The 18,327-nt window shown below is 40.3% G+C and overlaps 1 protein-coding gene across 2 annotated transcripts in view; it reads right to left on the bottom strand.

Moving 5' to 3' along the window:
- The window catches only part of NPL (N-acetylneuraminate pyruvate lyase), a 58,021-nt gene that overhangs the window by 9,381 nt on the left and 30,313 nt on the right, over positions 1 to 18,327 (bottom strand). For both annotated transcript variants that reach the window (XM_044671681.1, XM_044671680.1), the window contains 2 exons: positions 9,975 to 10,032; positions 7,187 to 7,262 (listed from right to left, as the gene is read on the bottom strand). In XM_044671681.1, the coding sequence (XP_044527616.1) occupies positions 7,187 to 7,262; positions 9,975 to 10,032 (134 nt within the window). The remainder of the gene's footprint in view (positions 1 to 7,186; positions 7,263 to 9,974; positions 10,033 to 18,327) is intronic.

Below are 18,327 nucleotides of genomic sequence, written 5' to 3'. Positions count from 1 at the left end.
ATGAAGGAGGGTCAAGTAGAATATGGTTAGAAAGGTCCATTGGGACTGAGTCATAGAAGGCTTTAAAACACTGAACAGAGGAGTTTTATCTGATCCTGGAGATTAAGGGGAACCACTGAGGTCTATTGAATAGGGGAATGACATAGTTAAGCCTGTGCCATAGAAAACTCATTTTGGCCACTGTATGAAGGATGGACCCCAAGAGGAGACAGACAGAATGCAGGAAGGCCAATTAAGAGACAAGTGCAGGGACAGCAAGGTGGCACAGTGGATAGGGCGCCGATGCTTCCTGGCTGTGTGACGCTGGATGAGTCACTACCACTGTTTACCTAGCTCCGGCTTTTGTCTCAGCATTGTACTGAAAGTAAGGGTTAAAAAGAAGACTAATGCAGGGATGGCAAACCTTTTGGAGATTGAGTGCCCAAAATACAAACTGCATGGAGAAGGAGAGGGGAGCATCCTGGCCCTGTGTCCCCCTGTGTTGGGGCAATGGCGTGCATGCCCACAGAGCAGGCTCTGAGTGCCCCCTCTGTCATGTGTGCCATAGGTTCACACCATGGGGCTAGTGCAACAATCTGCATGAGGAGGGAATGAACCAGGGTGGTGGCCATGTGACAGGGAGCAGAAGACAAATACGTGAGAGATGATGGGAAGGGAGGAGTGACCAGGCCTGGCCACTCATTGGACAGCTGGCATGAGAGTAAATGTGGCATTGGGATGACTCCATGCTTTCAAACTAGAGTAACTAGAAGACGTCTGTGTCCTTGACCAAAAATTGAGGGTGTTCAGGGAGGAGCAGGTTTAGGTTAAAATAGCTTTATGTTTAATCCCTTTCATGGACTGGACTTTGGTGATATTATATATTTGTTGTTATCAGTTGTGGGATTTGGACTTACAAATCCCAAAACACAGAATTCAATGACGACATTCCAGGAAATCCCAACATTTTTGCAGCAACAAAGTTGCCAATGTTTCAATGCTGTTAGATCTCAGCTGGGAGGTCTTGGCTATCTAGTTCAACCTCTTCATTTTATAAATGGGAGACCCAGGGGGTGTTGTGAGACTGACTTTTTACTTGTTCCAGGAACATGGTATTTTTATTTATTCATCCATTTGACAAGAATTGACCAAGCAGTTACAATGTGGTAGGTATTGTGCTAGGAACTGAGCCTTCATTAAACTCATGTTTTATATTCTATACATATGCACATTTATAGAAAATTATGTATAATTCATCTTTCTTCAGGGGAATGTTTTAACTCTATACCTAATTTCTCCATTTCTCACTACTCTTTTCAGGTCCTGGTTATTTGGCTTCGATTACCACTATCCTACTGAAACTATTTGCTCTAGGTCACCAATGACCAGGTCCTATGGTCAGTCCAGTGGCCTTTTTTCCAGTCCTAAGACTGCTGCATCTCTACAACTTTTGACAGCTGGACACTGTCTTCTATTGGACACTCTCTCTGCCTTTAGCTTCATAGACAGCTTGTGCCTCCCATTTCTCCTTTTCTTCATTTTCTCCTTTGCTGCTTCTTTATCCTCTTCTTGATCCCTTAACCTGGGTATTCTAATCAATGATCTGTTCTTGGCTCTCTTCTCTTCATTTGCAATCTCTTTCATTTCTGCAGCTTCAACTATCACCTCTCTCCTGATGACCTAATGACCTCTAAATCTATATCTCTAGTCTAGATTTCCTACATGCTACCCACGTGAATTTCTAATAGTCTATCTGACATCTCTCCTGGGCACCCTTTAACCAAATATATCTCAAATTGAGCTTTTCCTCCTTCCTCCAATAAAGGCATAGAGACCTTAGTTGTACTATAAAAACTAAGAATTAATAGTATAAAAGTGTCCTGGTCTAAAGTTCTAGTCTCTGTTGAATAAAGAGCTAATTAGGAGTGTACTTAATGACCCAAAAAAGGCAGAACAAGTAGCTAGATCATTAAAGGTGTTTATGGTAACCTAACTAAGAGTGGGATGTCTTTTTCTTAGCCAAAAAAAATAAATAAATAAAAGGAGAGATCTTTTTTGTTTACCACTGACCACACAACAAGAGGGAGGGAGTCTTTAGTTACTAAAACTTCATCTTCAAAGATGTGGGTGCCTAGAGCAACTGACTTCTTTGTTTAATAATTCTAAAAGTCCTAACTGAAACAATATACTTTTGTTTTTATCAATACTGTGGAATTTGATCTTTGGTTTCACAATTACTATGAAATGTGAGTTGGAAACTACTTAAGTGGGAAGGTGTTTTCTAATTTAATAGGAGGATTTTGGCCAGTCAGAACCTTATAATTCAAAGATCTAGAGCTGGGATGGATCTCTGGGGCCTTCTAGTTTAACTTTCTCATTTTACAGATGAGGAAACTGAGGTCAAGAGGTTACATGACTTGTCCAAGGTGACATACATTATGCCAAAGTCAGGAAACTTCTCTCTATGTAGACATTCATATATTTAATAATGTCTTTGACATCTGACATTAGCTAAAATTCATGAGTAGATCAAAAGTATCAATAAGCACATGAGAAAGTGTTCCAAATCTCTAATAATTAGAGAAATGCAAATCAAAACAACTCTGAGGTATCACCTCACACCTAGCAGATTGGCTAAAATGAAAGAAGGGGAGAGTAATGAATGCTGGAGGGGATGTGGCAAAATCGGGACATTGATGCATTGCTGGTGGAGTTGTGAACTGATCCAGCCATTCTGGCTGACAATTTGGAATCACGCTCAAAGGGCTATAAAAGAATGCCTGCCCTTTGATCCAGCCATACCATTGCTGGGTTTGTACCCCAAAGAGATCATAGATAAACAGACTTGTACGAAAATATTCATAGCTGCGCTTTTTGTGGTGGCAACAAATTGGAAAAGGAGGGAATGTCCTTCAATTGGGGAATGGCTGAACAAACTGTGGTATATGCGGGTGATGGAATACTATTGTGCTAAAAGGAATAATAAACTGGAGAAGTTCCAGGCGAACTGGAGAGACCTCCGGGAACTGATGCAGAGCGAAAGGAGCAGAGCCAGAAGAACTCTATACACAGAGACTGATATACTGTGGTAAAATTGAATGTAATGGACTTCTGTACCAGCAGCAATGCTATGACACAGGACAATTCTGAGGGATTTATGGTAAAGACGCTACCCACATTCAGAGGAAGGACTGCAGGAGAGGAAACATATAAGAAAAACAACTGCTTGAACGCATGGGTCGGGGTGGACATGACTGAGGGTGTAGACTCGAAACTACCACACCAATGCAACTACCAACAATTTGGAAATTGGTCTTGTTCAAGGACACATGACAAAACTAGTGGAAACGCGCATCGGCCAAGGGGGGGGGGGGTTGAAGGGGAAAGGTGGAGCATGAATCATGTAACCATGTTAAAAATGAATATTAATAAATGTTAAAAAAAATTCATGAGTAGATGATTTTTCCTTCTACATCTTGTGCTTAGCCATTTTCTGAGAAAACTTTCAGATTTCAGATTCAAATTATTCAGATTGCCCCTTTCATCATCCCTTCTTTCTAATCTTTGATTTCCTCCTAACTACTGGTTTCTTCCCTTCTGCCTTCAAATACATCCAAATGTTCCCTCTGAAAAAAAAAAAATGTCGCTAGACTGTAGCATTCCCTCAAGCTATTGTCCAATATCTTCTCTGCCAAATTTCTAGAAAAATATGCAAACACCCATTGCCTCCACTTCTCTTTTCACCCTTCAACCCTTTTTGCAGGCAGTACCAAATTTCAAACTGTTTTCTCCAAAATTACCAAATGTCTCTTAATTGCCAAATTTGATGTTTTTTTTTTTCAGGCTTCCTTTTTCTTGGTCTCTCTGCTGTTTGATCTAATTGATTGTTCCCTCTCAGATAGCTTTCCTCTATGAGTATTTTTGTCATGTTATTTGGCTCCTTATTCATATCCAGTCTCTTAACTGTGAGTGTACTTCAAGGCTCCTTCCTAGGCCTTCTCTCTATAAACTCTCTTGGAAAGCTAATTAGCTCCCACGGGTTTAATTTTTATCTCTATGTAGATGACTTTCAAACATATATAGAGGAAGTCTGAATGTGCCATTTTGTAAGGCAGCATGGGTGGTAGATAAAATGTTAGGTTTGGAGTCAGGAAAGCCAAGGTTTGTCACCAGTTGCTCACTGGACATTTCAAACTGGATATATCTGAGATATCTCAAACGTAACATGCCCCACACAGAATTTATTACTTTTTTCCAAGACTCTCATAACTAACAAATCTATATTTTTTTGAGGACACCATTATTTTTCTAACTTCCCAGGCTCAAAATTGTAGTCTTCAAAATCAAGTTCTGATTCTTCCTCACCTTACATATCCAGTCTGTTGCCAAATCTTGATGCTTTTACCACAAATAACACCTTTGCCATTTGACTCCTCTTTCTTCACAGGCCATCACTTTGTTTAGGTCCTTATTAATTTAAGTCTCCCCCCTCCAAACTGCTATCCAAGTGATTTTTCTAAAGCATGGGTATGACTACACCAATCTCTTACTCAATAAATTCCATTGGCTCCTTATTACCTGCAGGATGGAATACAGACTCCTCTGTTTGGAATTTAAATCTCCTCACAATCTAGCACTGAATTTTCTTTCTAGTTATTTTATGACCCTTCTTATTTTTTCCATTCTCAAACTAGCCTTGCTCTTGCTCATGTACAATAGTCCATCTCTTGCCTTCATTCCTTTATACTGGCTGTCCTCAATTCTCTCCTTCCCTCCTTGTACCTGCCTCTTGAATCCTGACTCCTTCTTTCCTTCTTTCTCTTAAAAAACCCTTATCTTCTGTATTAGAATTGATATAAGTATCAGGTCCAAGGCAGAAGAATGGTAAGGGCTAGGCAGTGGGGGTTAAGTAACTTGCCCAAGATCACAGAGTTGGGAAGTGTCTGAGGCCAAATTTCAAATCAGGACCTCCAGTCTCAAGGTCTAGCTCTCAATGCACTGAGCCACCTGGCTGCCTCCTCTGATTATCTTTCAAAGCAGGGTTCAAGTGCTAGTTTCAATGTAAAGCCTTTACTGATCCTCCAGTTGCTAGTGCACAAATACCTTTGTATTTGTTTTGAGTATACATATAGATGTAAGTATATGTGTGTGTGTCTACCCACACATCTATACATATGCATGTGTCAAACTTTCCTGCATGTGTAGGAAATTAGACTTTGAGTTCCTTGAGTGTAAGGACTAACTTCTTTTTCTATCTGTATCATCAGAGCTTAACACAATGCTTACTGTGTTGTCCATCATTGGTTGTCAGAAGATCTGCATTCAGATTTTGGCTCCAAACCCTGCTAATTGTGTGGCTAGGGCAGAACACCCCATATCCCTGAGCCTCACTATCTCCATTTATAAAACTGGGACAGTGCTACTCATCTCACTTTCTCTACTGGAGTGTTGTGAAGAACATACCCTGTTTCACAAGGCAGCTTGGATGGTAGATAAAGTGTTGGGTTTAGAGTCTGGAAAGCCAAGGACACTCACTAGCTCTGACTAGCACTTCATCTGTCAAATGAAGAGACAGTAGCTGGACTACTGTGATGTTCCAAAGAAACAATGTACATAAAATACTTTGCAAATTTTAAAGCTTCAAAGGAAGAAACTCAAGCTCATCTATTGCCATATTTAAAAAAGTATGCTCCAAATCACTCATAATTTGAGAAATGTAAGTTAGAGGAAGTTTGAGGTACTACTTCAGACCCATCAGACTGGCACAGTTGGAAGAAATAGGCGTAATACCGTTCTATTAGAGGAGCTATGAATTGGTCCAGGCCATTCTGGAAAGCACTGTAGAAGTACTCTCAAAGAGTTACTACGCTACATATAACCCTTGTAGCTGTGCAAATGATTTTTTTTTCATTAAAATTCAAGGCTTTATCTTTTTCCCTCTTAGATTTAGTCTCTATTTTTGTCCCTCTGAGAGCATCACTTTGCATCCACTTTCACAACATTTGTTGTACAGGTTCCCTTTCCTCTACTCACACATCCACCATCTTGGTGCCTCAACTACTGCAAAAGCCTTCTGCTTGGCTGCCTCAAGTCCCTTCCCATTTCTAAAGAACAATTCTGTGGCACCAACTTAACAAACTGTGGGGGACTCTGTCTCAACTCAATAAATTCCTATGGCTCCCAAAACCCTTCAGGGTCAAGCATGAAGTCTTGTATGTGGCATCTAAAACCCTCTATAACATGGCCCTCTTTGACCTTTCTTTCCAGCCTGCTCACACCTTACTCCCATTAAGCCCTCTCAGATCCAGCTACAATGGCCTCCTGGCTGGCTGTCACCCAAGACCCTCCTCTATCTGTGCCTCTCCAATGGCTGTCCTCCAGCATAGAAAGCTATTCCTTCTCATCTCCATCTCCTCACTTCATTGGCTTCCTTCAAGACTGCTAAATCCCTCTCATCTTCTTTAGGAGGTCTAGCCCAGTCCTTCCTACAGGTCCTCCTTTTTGTCTCCATTTCAGATTACCTTCCATTAACATTGTATATTTTTTGAATATAGTTATTTGAATGTTGTCTCCCCCTTTAGAATGGGAGCTCCTTGAGGGCAGGCAATGTGTTTCTGTCTTTCTTTGTATCTCTAGCAATTAAGAGTAATACCTGGCTCATAGGAAAGCAACTAATAAATGCTTAATTACTGACTGCCTAACTGCAAATGGGATAATTGTGTCATCTATGCCTTCATCCTGGAAAACACTGAGCATTTTGGGGGCAGGGGAAGGAGGAAGTAGGTTATGATGACCTCAAGTGGCCTTTGTAATATAGAAATAGCATTAGTGATTCCATTTTGCCTTTAAATACCATCTTGTGAAATTAAGTCTCAAATCACTTGAATTTGGACAAGTGATAAGATTATTTTCCTCTCCCAAGTTACCCAACTTAAAGAATATCACAAAACAATCCCTTTTTTTTCTTTCCTCAATATCTCCTGATTTTCTCTAGTTCCTCTCCTCCAATAAGCAACTCTTTGTTTTTCAGTTCCCTCTAAACTGCCTATTAATTGGGTAAAGATTCAAGCTCTGGGTTCTTGGCTCCTTAGAGCCTTGGACCTGGTTTGTTTGGCAAATGCATGCACTACTAAATAAATCGTTTGTCTGTGATACACTGTTTTTTTATTTCAATGTAACTAACACCTCAGGCTTACAGCCTACTCACCTTTGTTCATTGATTTGAAAAAGAAAGGGGCAATGACAGCAATACCATCAGCTCCTATTTCTGCTGCATGCTGAGCCTAGAAAGGGAGGAAGGAATAAAATGTGTTCAGATTGGTCATAATCGTTTATTTATAATCCTAAAATTATATTCATGCACCCTGGTGGTTTAATAAACAACAACCCGTACCTTTAGCCTTAGAATCAATACTAAGTATTGGTTCCAAAGTAGAAGAGCAATAAGGATAAATTGCCCAGGGTCACACAGATAGGAAGTATCTGAGATCTCATCTGAACCCAGGACCTCCTGTCTCCAGGCCTGCCTCTCCATCCACTGAGCCACCTAGCTACTCCCTACTGTTCTTAAATGAAAAGATCTGCCAGGGATTTGGGAGGTGGGGGGTGGGGTGGGGTGGTGTCCATGAACTTGGATGGGGAAAAAATTTATATTTTAATTTTTTCGTTAAACTTTGGTTTTCTTTGTAATGTTATGTATTTTATTTTCACATTTAAAAATATTCTGAGAAAAGATTTATGACATACAAGTCCTACTATGGCAGGTGTTGCCAACAAAAATCCCTGAACCTTCTAACAATGATTTGCCAATGAAAATTATGGGTTCCAGGGAAGGGTTTTATGGTAATCTCATTCTTTTAAAGGCTTTTCTTTAGTGCAGAAAATGTAAACGCCTCAATGGTAGAGGCTATCTTTCTGTCTTTATAACTCAGAATGCCTTCTGCTTGATAGACAGAGAGAAGCCAAAGAAAGGGAGAAGGGAAGTGGAGGCTCAGGGGCAGAAATGTCATAACCTTTTAGAATTCCCTGCTAGGACAGCCCCAACTTTGTGCAGAGAATACCTAGCCTGGAGTTAGGAAGATCTGACTTCAAATGCAGCCTCGGGCACTTTCCAGCTGTGTGACCCACAAGTCTCTTAGCCTCTGTCTACCTTAGTTTTCCCAGTTGCAAACTTTGCAAGTGCACAGGGGTGTTATACGGACCCCAGGAGAGAATCATTGTCAAGCCTTTAGTCCAGTGGTTGGCATGTGGTAAGTGCCATATAAATAAATGTTAGTTATTATTATTGTTGTAGATTATTATTCCAGAGTCTCTTGATTCTTTTCCTAGTGGAAGGCATGAGAGATCTGAGGAAATCCCTTCCACCCGGGAATAAAATAAGACCTGAAATCTTAACTGAGCTTTGGCCTTTAAGAGAGGTGCCAGTTGAATGGAACAATTCCAAGGATACAAAGGAATTTGGTTCTAAAAGGAGCCCTGAAAGAAAGACAGGGCTACCAGATAGGGCCCTATGTTCAGATGGAAAGAAGATCAAGAGCCTTTGGGGCAAGAGGCACCCCCCCTTCCCTATTTTGTGCAGAATAGCAACTGCCCCACTGGCCCAGAGAAAGGGCAGGCCTGCCCCTGGCTCCCAGCAATCACTCCCAGCTACTCTAGGACACCTCTCCTGATCCTCCCTAATTCTTGTGCCTCCTTCTGCTCATCCTCTCTAGGGCTCTGTCTATAGAGAATCATCTGCATGCTCTCCCCATCAGGCTACGGATGAGCTCCTTCTGCCTGGCACAAAGAAGACATTGAATAAAGGTTTCCTGAGGGCTCAACACCTCAGAGTCCCATATCTCTTCTTCTAGCTTCTCTACAGGGGCTTCATGAATATATAAGCCTGTTGGATGGGATTGGAGAGTGTGAGCTAAAGAGTGAGGGCCATCTACCTAGCATTAATCAGAACTTGGTGTCTGCAGAGGAACTGTGGGATGCTGAATTCACTCCAGTCATTTACTAGACCTAGTGCCTCTCATGTGTATGGGGAACTAATCCTATGTAAAAATTTTAAATTACACAGAGATCAAGGGCAATTTTAAATTATATGTGAGCAAATTCAGAAAAGTGGTGAAATGTCCTCTTTCCTTTTTGCCTGTCAGGTGCCATATTCTTGTGTCCCCCTCTCCCCCCTTTGATTTTTGGCAGTCAAATAAGGGAATTCTATAGCTGGTTCTAGAGCCTGAGGTCCTGGGTTCAAATCTTACACCTGAAACTTATTTATTTGTGTAACTTTGAGCAAGTCAGCATTCCATGCCTCCATTTTTTCATCTATAAAAAGAAGGGGTTAGGCTTGATGGCTTTCAAAGTTACTTCTAGTTCTTGATTTATGATCTTGAGAAGCTTAGGTCAATGAATCTAATTCTCTTATTTTATAGATGAGGAAATTGAGTTACAGATAAGAGTGAATTATCTGAAGTCCCAGAGGGAAAAAAATAGAAGATTTAGGATTTGAGCTTAGGTCCCCTGACCTAAGTCAGTGCTTCTTCCTTTCTATCTGCTAGTTTCCAAGATTTATGCCCTGGGTTTGAATCATACTTCAGACATGTCTTTGCTGTGCCAATCTGGGTCAGTCACTTAACCTCTTTTGGTCTTGGTTTTCTCATCTGTAAAATGAGGATAATAATAGCACCAGCCTCCCAGGATTGTCATGAGAGTCAAATGAGATAAAAATTGTAAAGTGTACTTCAAACCTTAAAAGTGCAATGTAAATGCTAGCTGTTACGGTTACTATTATTGTTATTATTATCCCATTAACCAAAATTGCTCTTGATATTTGTTTTAAGCAGATTTCAAGCAGATTTCCCTGTATACTTTTTTTATTGTAAAGATATTTTATTTTACCAATTACATGTAGTAACAAATTTTCATAAGATTTCCAAGATTACATGATAGATTTCCCCTTTATAAAAAGGCTGACACATTGTGATCTGCCCCTGTACACTCTGTATACGTACCAGACTTTGTGATTCTTTCAGGCTTAATGCTCCTACATGAATAATCACATGGTCCAACCTGCATAATTAAGATTAAGTGAGATTAAAGTTTAGCATTTATTGAGAGGAGCACAGTGTTTCCATGGGTACAATAAAATCACATAAATCTCTATGGCATGTATGACTATGGAGATAACTGTTTCCGGAATCCACTGGGAATGGATATCAGAGGTTTTAAATAATGAGGTCCATGTTCAGCAGGTAATGGGAGGTGTCCAAACCCAAGAAAGATGGTGAAATTCTCCAGATGTTCCAAAGGGCAGATTACCTCCCACCAGTTGCCCAGAACACAGAAGCCTGCCCACCCTCCTTGGTATCCCCAGCACCTGGCGCAGTGCCTGGCATATCTCAGGCATGTAATAAAATCTTGTGGATTGACAATATCTATGAAGGTCAGATGGAAGCACCTAGAGAGTGGCAGCACCTAGAGAGTGGCACAATGCATTGCCTTGCAAGACACTGGACCTGGGAGAAAGCCAGAATTACCAGAGGAGATAAAGACTTGGATCCTTTTATGGACGTGTGGGTGGTGGCCTGTATATTTTCTTAGAAATACCAAACACTAGATATCACTGGTGTGAAAGCAAAGATCCCTCTGTTCCCTTGTTGAGAAATACTGAAAGCATTTAAAAATTATCCTGGTCTGAACTCTTATTACTAACTTGAAGGAGAACCCTTTATGGGTCTTTAATGATCAGTTCTGAAAGAGTGCCCTGCTCCACTCTCACCACAGTAGCCTAGGAAGAGCTCCTTCCTTCAGTAAAGTCTAAGGATGCCACATCAGATGGCTTTACTATATTCTCCTTAAGAAATTATAGTCAGGAACTTCCGGTTAAGATGGCGACAGAGTAAGGAGCAGCTGCTTGATCTCTCCTAACTGAAGCATACAGGACTCCGCAAGGGGACATAAAAACAAATCCAGAAGAATGAAGAGACCCCACAACAGGGCGCAGTGTTGAAGGTACGTGGAATCGGGGCATTTCCACGCTATAAAGGGGTGAAACAGCTCTCACTAAAACACGAGAGGAAGAAGCCCCTCCCCCACCCCCACACCACATACAGCGCCAAGGCCAGCCCACAAGAGTTAAAGCAGATTTGGGGCACCCATTTAGTCACTGGCAGCTCCAGGGCTTGTTCCTGAGAGCAGCATGACTTAGGACCCCAAGAGGCTAAAGAATGCACATGGACTTTCCTGAGCGCCTGTGCGGGTGAAGGCATTGCCGTAGGCGAGGACAAGGATCTCGAGCACAGGCTTGGACCTCGAGTGGGAACCCTGTGCAGACGGGAGCACGGCTGTGGAAGCAGTGCCCTGAGACTGCTGAAGGAGCCTCGGGAAGAGGGGCAGACCAGGGATGACCAGGAGGCTCGACCCTGATAACAATGAGACCTGAGACCTCGGGAGCCTAGAGAGCGCAAACAGACCCTGAGTGTGAGGATAAAGCTGAGAAGGGGCGGGGCTAACAATGGTAACAAAATCCGGAACCCCAGAAGAGAAAGATTATCAAGAAGAACTCTGTAACACTCAACAACTTTTACACAGAGAAAATCCAGACAACAGAGGAGAACAAACAAGTAATCATATCCAAACCTTCCCAAAATAATGAAAACTGGTAACAAAATATTGAAGAGTTCAAATCTGAGATGATGAGAAAGATGATAGAGATCTGGCAAGAAAATAACAGTTTAAAAGGCAGAATTTTGCAATTGGAAAGTGAGGCTCAGAAATCAAATGAAATGATAAGCAAATTGAACACCAGAAATGACCAGATTGAAAAGGAAAACCAAAAGATCATAGCCAAAAACCAGTCCCTAAAGGCTAGAATTGAGCAATTAGAAGCTAATGATCTCTCAAGACAGCAAGAACAAATAAAACAAAGTCAAAAGACTGATAAAATAGAAGGAAACATGAAATATCTCAATGAGAAAGTGACAGACCAAGAAAACCGGTCTAGAAGAGACAATCTGAGAATCATTGGTCTTCCTGAAAAAGCAGAAATTAATAGAAACTTGGACTCCATACTAAAAGAAATTATTCAGCAAAATTGCCCTGAAGTTCTACAACAAGAGGGCAATATAGACATTGAAAGGATCCATAGATCACCCTCTACACTAGACTCAGAAAAGACAACACCCAGGAATATAATAGCCAAATTCAAGAGCTTCCAAGTAAAAGAAAAAAATCTTACAAGAAGCCAGAAAGAGACAATTCAAATAACAAGGAGCACCAATCAGGATCACACAGGATCTGGCAGCCTCCACGCTAAAAGACTGCAAGGCTTGGAATATGATATTCAGAGAGGCAAGAGAGCTGGGCCTTCAACCACGGATCAACTACCCATCAAAACTGACTATATACTTCCAGGAGAAAGTATGGGCATTCAACAAAATTGAAGATTTCCAAGTATTTGCACAGAAAATACCAGGACTAAATGGAAAGTTTGATATCCAACCACAAAAATCAAGAGAAACATGAAAAGTTAAATAAGAAACAGAGGGGAAAGAAAGAAAATTTTTTAAATTTGCCTCTTTAAGGGCTTCAATAAGATCTAATTATCTGTATTCCTATGTGGAGAAATGCTATGTATAATTCTCTGTAGTGAATTCTATTCACTATTATAGTATTCACTATTATAGCAATCAGAAGAATAATTCATAGGGACAGGACGGAATACTAAATGGTATAAGATGACATGGGGGGTGGGAAAGAGGGGGATGAATAGTAGGGGACACCAAGAGAAACTTGAGTGAATAAGAAAAATAGGATATTCTATTACACACAAAGAGGGCATGGGAAGGGGAAGGGACAAATACTATTATAAGAAGGAGAGGAAGAGAGCATTAAGAGGTAATATTTAAACCTTACTCTCAGTGTAATCAACCCGGAGAGGGAAGAGTAGCTATATTATCCACTGGTATATAAAACTCTATCTAACCCTACTGAGAAAGTCAGAAGGGATAAACCAAGGGGAGCAGGGGAGTGGGGAGAACAAAAAAAGGGAGGGGAGAAGAAGGGGGAGGGAATTCATAAGGCCTTTAAAAACAAAAAGAGGGGGGGAAAAATAAGGGAGGGGGTAGAAAGGGAAGTTAATCAAGGGAGGGGATAAGGGATACCGGCTCAAAGCAAACCACTGGTATAAAAGGAAATAGTGTAAAAAGAAGGGGTAGGACTAGGGGAGGATACAAAAATGTCAGCGAATGCACAACTGATAATTATAACTCTGAATGTGAATGGGATGAACTCGCTCATAAAACGGAAGCAAATAGCAGAGTGGATCAGAAACCAAAATCCTACCATATGTTGTCTACAAGAAACACATATGAGGTGGGCAGACATACACAAGTTTAAGGTTAAGGGCTTGAGCAAAATCTTTTGGGCATCAAATGAGAAAAAGAAGGCAGGAGTGGCTATTATGATTTCTGACAAAGCCAAAGTAAAAATAGATATGATTAAAAAAGACAGGGAAGGTCATTACATCCTGATTAAAGGCAGTATAAACAACGAGGAAATAACACTGCTCAATATGTACACACCAAGTGGCATAACATCCAAATTCATAAAGGAGAAACTGGCAGAGCTCAAGAAGGAAATAGATAGGAAAACCATAATAGTGGGAGATCTAAATATTCCTCTTTCAGATCTAGATAAATCAAACCAAAAAATAAATAAGAAAGAGGTAAGAGAGGTGAATGAAGTCCTAGAAAAATTAGATTTAATTGATATGTGGAGAAAAATAAATAGAGACAAAAAGGAATACACCTTCTTTTCAGCTGCACATGGTACATTCACAAAGATTGACCATGTAAAAGGGCACCTGGACAGGCAAATCAAAAACCAATTGGAAATTAAACAATATGATTCTCCAAAACCAATTAGTCAAAGAAGAAATCATAGAAACAATCAACAATTACATTGAAGAGAATGACAATGATGAGACATCCTACCAAACTCTGTGGGATACAGCCAAGGCAGTACTCAGGGGGAAATTTATATCCTTGAGTGCATATATTAACAAATTAAGGAGGGCAGAGACTAATGAATTGGGCCTTCAAATAATTATTTCAGCATCTGAAGAATGAGGTCATTGTCCACCTGGCAGATCTCCAGGGATCTATGGCTGTCCCTGTGCTAACATACTGTATCAAAGATTTGGATAAAAGGATTGATGGTATGCTTGGCAAGTTTGCAGATGAGGAAAAGCTAGGAAGGAGACAGAGACATAGACATATCTATACGGATGTCTCCTGCCTAGCCCAGTCAATCACTTGGATAAAGGCAGAGTCGATTATTAAGTGACAGGCAATATTAAGTACCTACTGTGTGCCAGGCATTGGGCTAAGGATATCTATCTAGACAACATTTGATATGTGTGTGTGTGTGTGTGTGTGTGTGTGTGTGTGTGTATGTGAATATATTTATATCCAGTCTGTATATATAGAACCTATATCTATATATTAATGGATAATATAGAAACTATATATCATATATAATTACATATACACTGAGTACCTACTATGTGCACTGTGCCAAGGATATCCAGACAATATGTGGATGTACATATAAGTATATGAATATTTATATCCAGTCTCTATGTATATAGCCTATATATTTATTGATAATATATGATTAGATACACACATTAAGTACCTACTAAGTGCAGGCACCGTGTTAAGGCTATCTCTGCCTAGATAGGATGGCTGTTTCTCTGTGGATAGATATCGATCCAGATATACATGAATACACATACAAATGCACACAAGTTTGTGTATCTTCCCTAGCCACCTGCCCTGTATGCTGTATATCCCCTCCCACACGTACACACACCCAGACGTCCCTACACAGACACACACAATCCTAGGGGAAGACAGCAAGTTCTCTTCTGCTCTTAGTCAGGCAAATCCAACCATCCATTAAATATCTAACACACGCCTCTTGTCCTGGGCCTGGCTGCAGTTTAAATCCTGCTCCCATGGGGGAAGCTTGTATGAGCGATTGCTCTAGCCTAGGCGCCTGCTCCCACAGCCATCTCTGGCCCAAAGGATGGCGCTATGCAGAGAGAGTGCTGGACAGGGAACAGAGGCCCAGAGAGAGAAGGGCCTTCTCTGCCCATCCCTCCATGGAGATCTCTCTAGGATCCCTCTTTGCACAGGCTCTCTGCTTGGCATTCCAAGCCTGCCCCATGGACTGGACTCCCCTCCTTTCTAGGCTTCCTGTGCGGGTCTGCCCTACCCCCTTCAGTCTGGCCCCATGGGCCTCTACTGCTCCTTGAGCCTTGGCCTGCCAGGCCTCTGAATGTCCTCCCCTCCGCCCCCCATCTGCTTCCTCTAAGCTCACGCTGTTGCCATCTCTTCCAGGAGGCCTTTCTTGGTCTCTCCACTCCCACCTGCACCTCCGACTGCTACTCCTCTCCTGTCCCCCAAGTTACTTGTATTGATTTTATACAGAAAATGTGTGTAACTGGCATCTTCCCCAAAGGGGAAGCTCCTTGAAGTAGGGGGCGTTTTGGTGACTGGCCCAAGACTGGTGCATAAAAAAGCTGGCTGCCTGATAGACTGTGCTCAGTGCTTTGGGGCCCTGCCCAGAGGTTTGGTCCCCGTCTGTCCTCAGAGCACACTGCTGGGCACAGTGGATTTCCTTTCCTGGCCACACCACCTTCTCCTCTTCCAGCCTCCCTTTGGGCAAGCCCTTGCAGCCCTTTCCAGAGCAATCTCTTCCTAGAGCTGATGGCCTTCACTGGGCCTCAGGGCCTCTGCTTTCATTTCTCTTTCAGGCTTTCACTGTCCTCTTCTCAAAGCTCCATCACTGGCTTCCTCACACTGCCCAAACCCTCAACAGTTTGTTTTTTTAAACACTGACCTTCCATCTTAGAGTCACTACTGTGTATTGGTTCCAAGGCAGAAGAGCAGGAAGGGCTAGGCAATGGGGTTAAGTAACTTGCCCAGGGCCACATAGCTAGGAAGTGTCTGAGGCCAAATTTGAACCCAGGATTTTCCATCTCCAAGTCTGGCTCTCAATCCACTGAGCCACCTAGTTGCCCTTATGAACATAATTATAAAACACTTTTAATACGAAAAGTCAGGTTTAAACACCTGAAGAAATATTAATTGTCTGCAGGAGGGCAGAGCCAACATAATTAAAAGTATAATCCTACCTAAATTCACCTACTTATTCAGTGTCATCCCAATTAAATTACCCAAAGTTATTTTAATAAACTACAAAAAATAGTAACAAACTTCATTTAGAAAAACAAAAGGTCAAGAATACTAAAGGAATTAGTGGAAAAAAATGTAAAGGAAGGAGGTCTAGCAACACCAGATTTTGAACTATATTATCAAGCAGTAATTACCAAGTACTGGCTAAGAAACAGAAAAGTAGATTGGTGGAACAGAACAGACACATAACAAAAAGTTGTAAAAGATTATAGTAATTTTGTGTTAGACAAAAGTAAAGATCCAAGTTTTAGAATAAGAATTTACTACTTAAAGTTTTTGGAAAACTGAAAGCAGTCAAGGCAGAAACTAGATAGAGACCAATATCTTACACTATTTACCAACATAAAATCAAACTAGATACATGACCTAGGCATAAAAAGAGACACAATATACAATTTAGAAGAAGAGGCAACATAATAGCTATCGAATTTGTGAATAAACAAGAGATAGAAAGCATTGTAAGATGTTAAATTTTTTTTGTATAAATAAAACTAATATAGTCAAGATTAGAAAGAAAGCATTAAGGAAAAAAATTTTATAGATAGTTTCTCAGATAGAGGTCTCATATCTTAATATATACATATATATATACACACATATGTACACATAATACATAAATAGAACTTTGTCAAATGTATAAGAATATAAGCCATTCCCCAACTGATAAATGGTCAAAAGACAGGAGTAGTTTTTAGATGAAGAAATCACAGCTATAATTATATGAGAAAATGCTGTATCATTGATTAGAGAAATACAAATCAAAACAACTATAAAATTATAAAATTGTGTATCCTTTTGACTCAGTAATACCACGATTAGATTTATTTCCTAAGGTGATCCAAGGAAAATGGAAAAGAAACTATATATTCCAAAATATTTATAGCAGCTCTCTTTTGGCAAAGAACTGGACATTGAAGGGAACTATCTTCGGGAAAAGAGGATCAAAGAAGGGCTGCAGCTGCTGCTCTGGGTAGGTGGGGACAAAAGTTCTCAAATCTTCTGTTCTCTCTGACAAAGAGAATAATTTTTGGATTAGAAAAAACAGAACAATGATGACTAAGAGGAAGTTGAAACCCAAGACAAGTAGGGAAAGATAGTAAAAGAATATCTAGTTGTCCTTGGTGAATTTAAGCTAGTACACCAGCCCGGATGAACTATATATCACGATACTGAAAAAACTGGCAGGATGTGTTTACTGAGCCATTATCTGGCATCTTGAGAAATCATGGAGAAACAAAAGATTTTTTTTATATTCAATGTTTATTCTTTTTTTAAAATAAAATTTTAATTTAATAATTAATTAAGAATATTTTTCCATGATTCCATGATTCATATTCTTTTCCTCCCTTCCCCTGTCTTTGAGCCAATGAGCAATTCCACTGGGTTTTACACGTATCATTGTTCAAAACCTCTTTCCATATTAATTAAGAGATGTTTTAAGGCAAAATGGCCTCTTTTTTCTAAAAGTAAGAGAATACAGACTGCAATCTTTAGGGTGATCAGCTTAATAATAATTCCTTACAAAAGTTTTTAAGTATGCATTATTTTTGTTTTTTTTATTTTAAAATGTTTTTATTGATGTACATTAGCATTTTTATAGCACAGTTTCCACCAGAGAGCCATCCTACTTAAGAAATAATATTTTAAGACAAAAAAAAGGAAAAAAGAGGGAAGAAAATAAACTGATCAGTACAGAAAAAAAAGTCTGAAAATCTGTGTAATTATAATGTATTATTAAAGGGATGCTTAACAAACATCCAGAGAGAAGTAGTGATTGCCTGGATTCACTGAGAACAGGTCAAATGGCAGCAGCTAAATAGCACAGTGGCTGGAGCACCAGACCTAGAGTGGGGAGGATTTGGGTTCAAATTTGACCATAGACACTTAACTATGTGGCTCTAGACAATCCACTTAATTCTGATTACCTAGCCCTTGCTGTTCTTCTGTCTTAGAATTAATACTAAGACAGAAGGTAAGAGTTTTTATTTATTTTTTATTTTTTTAAACCATTTATTAATATTCATTTTTAACATGGTTACATGATTCATGCTCCTACTTTCCCCTTCACCCCCCCCCCCCCCCCCGCTCTCCCCTCACCCATGGC

Source organism: Gracilinanus agilis, chromosome 4, assembly GCF_016433145.1.
Source record: "Gracilinanus agilis isolate LMUSP501 chromosome 4, AgileGrace, whole genome shotgun sequence".
Taxonomy (NCBI): Eukaryota; Metazoa; Chordata; class Mammalia; order Didelphimorphia; family Didelphidae; genus Gracilinanus; species Gracilinanus agilis.
Note: the sequence above shows the minus strand (reverse complement) of the source record. Positions and strands in the feature narration are given on the sequence as shown.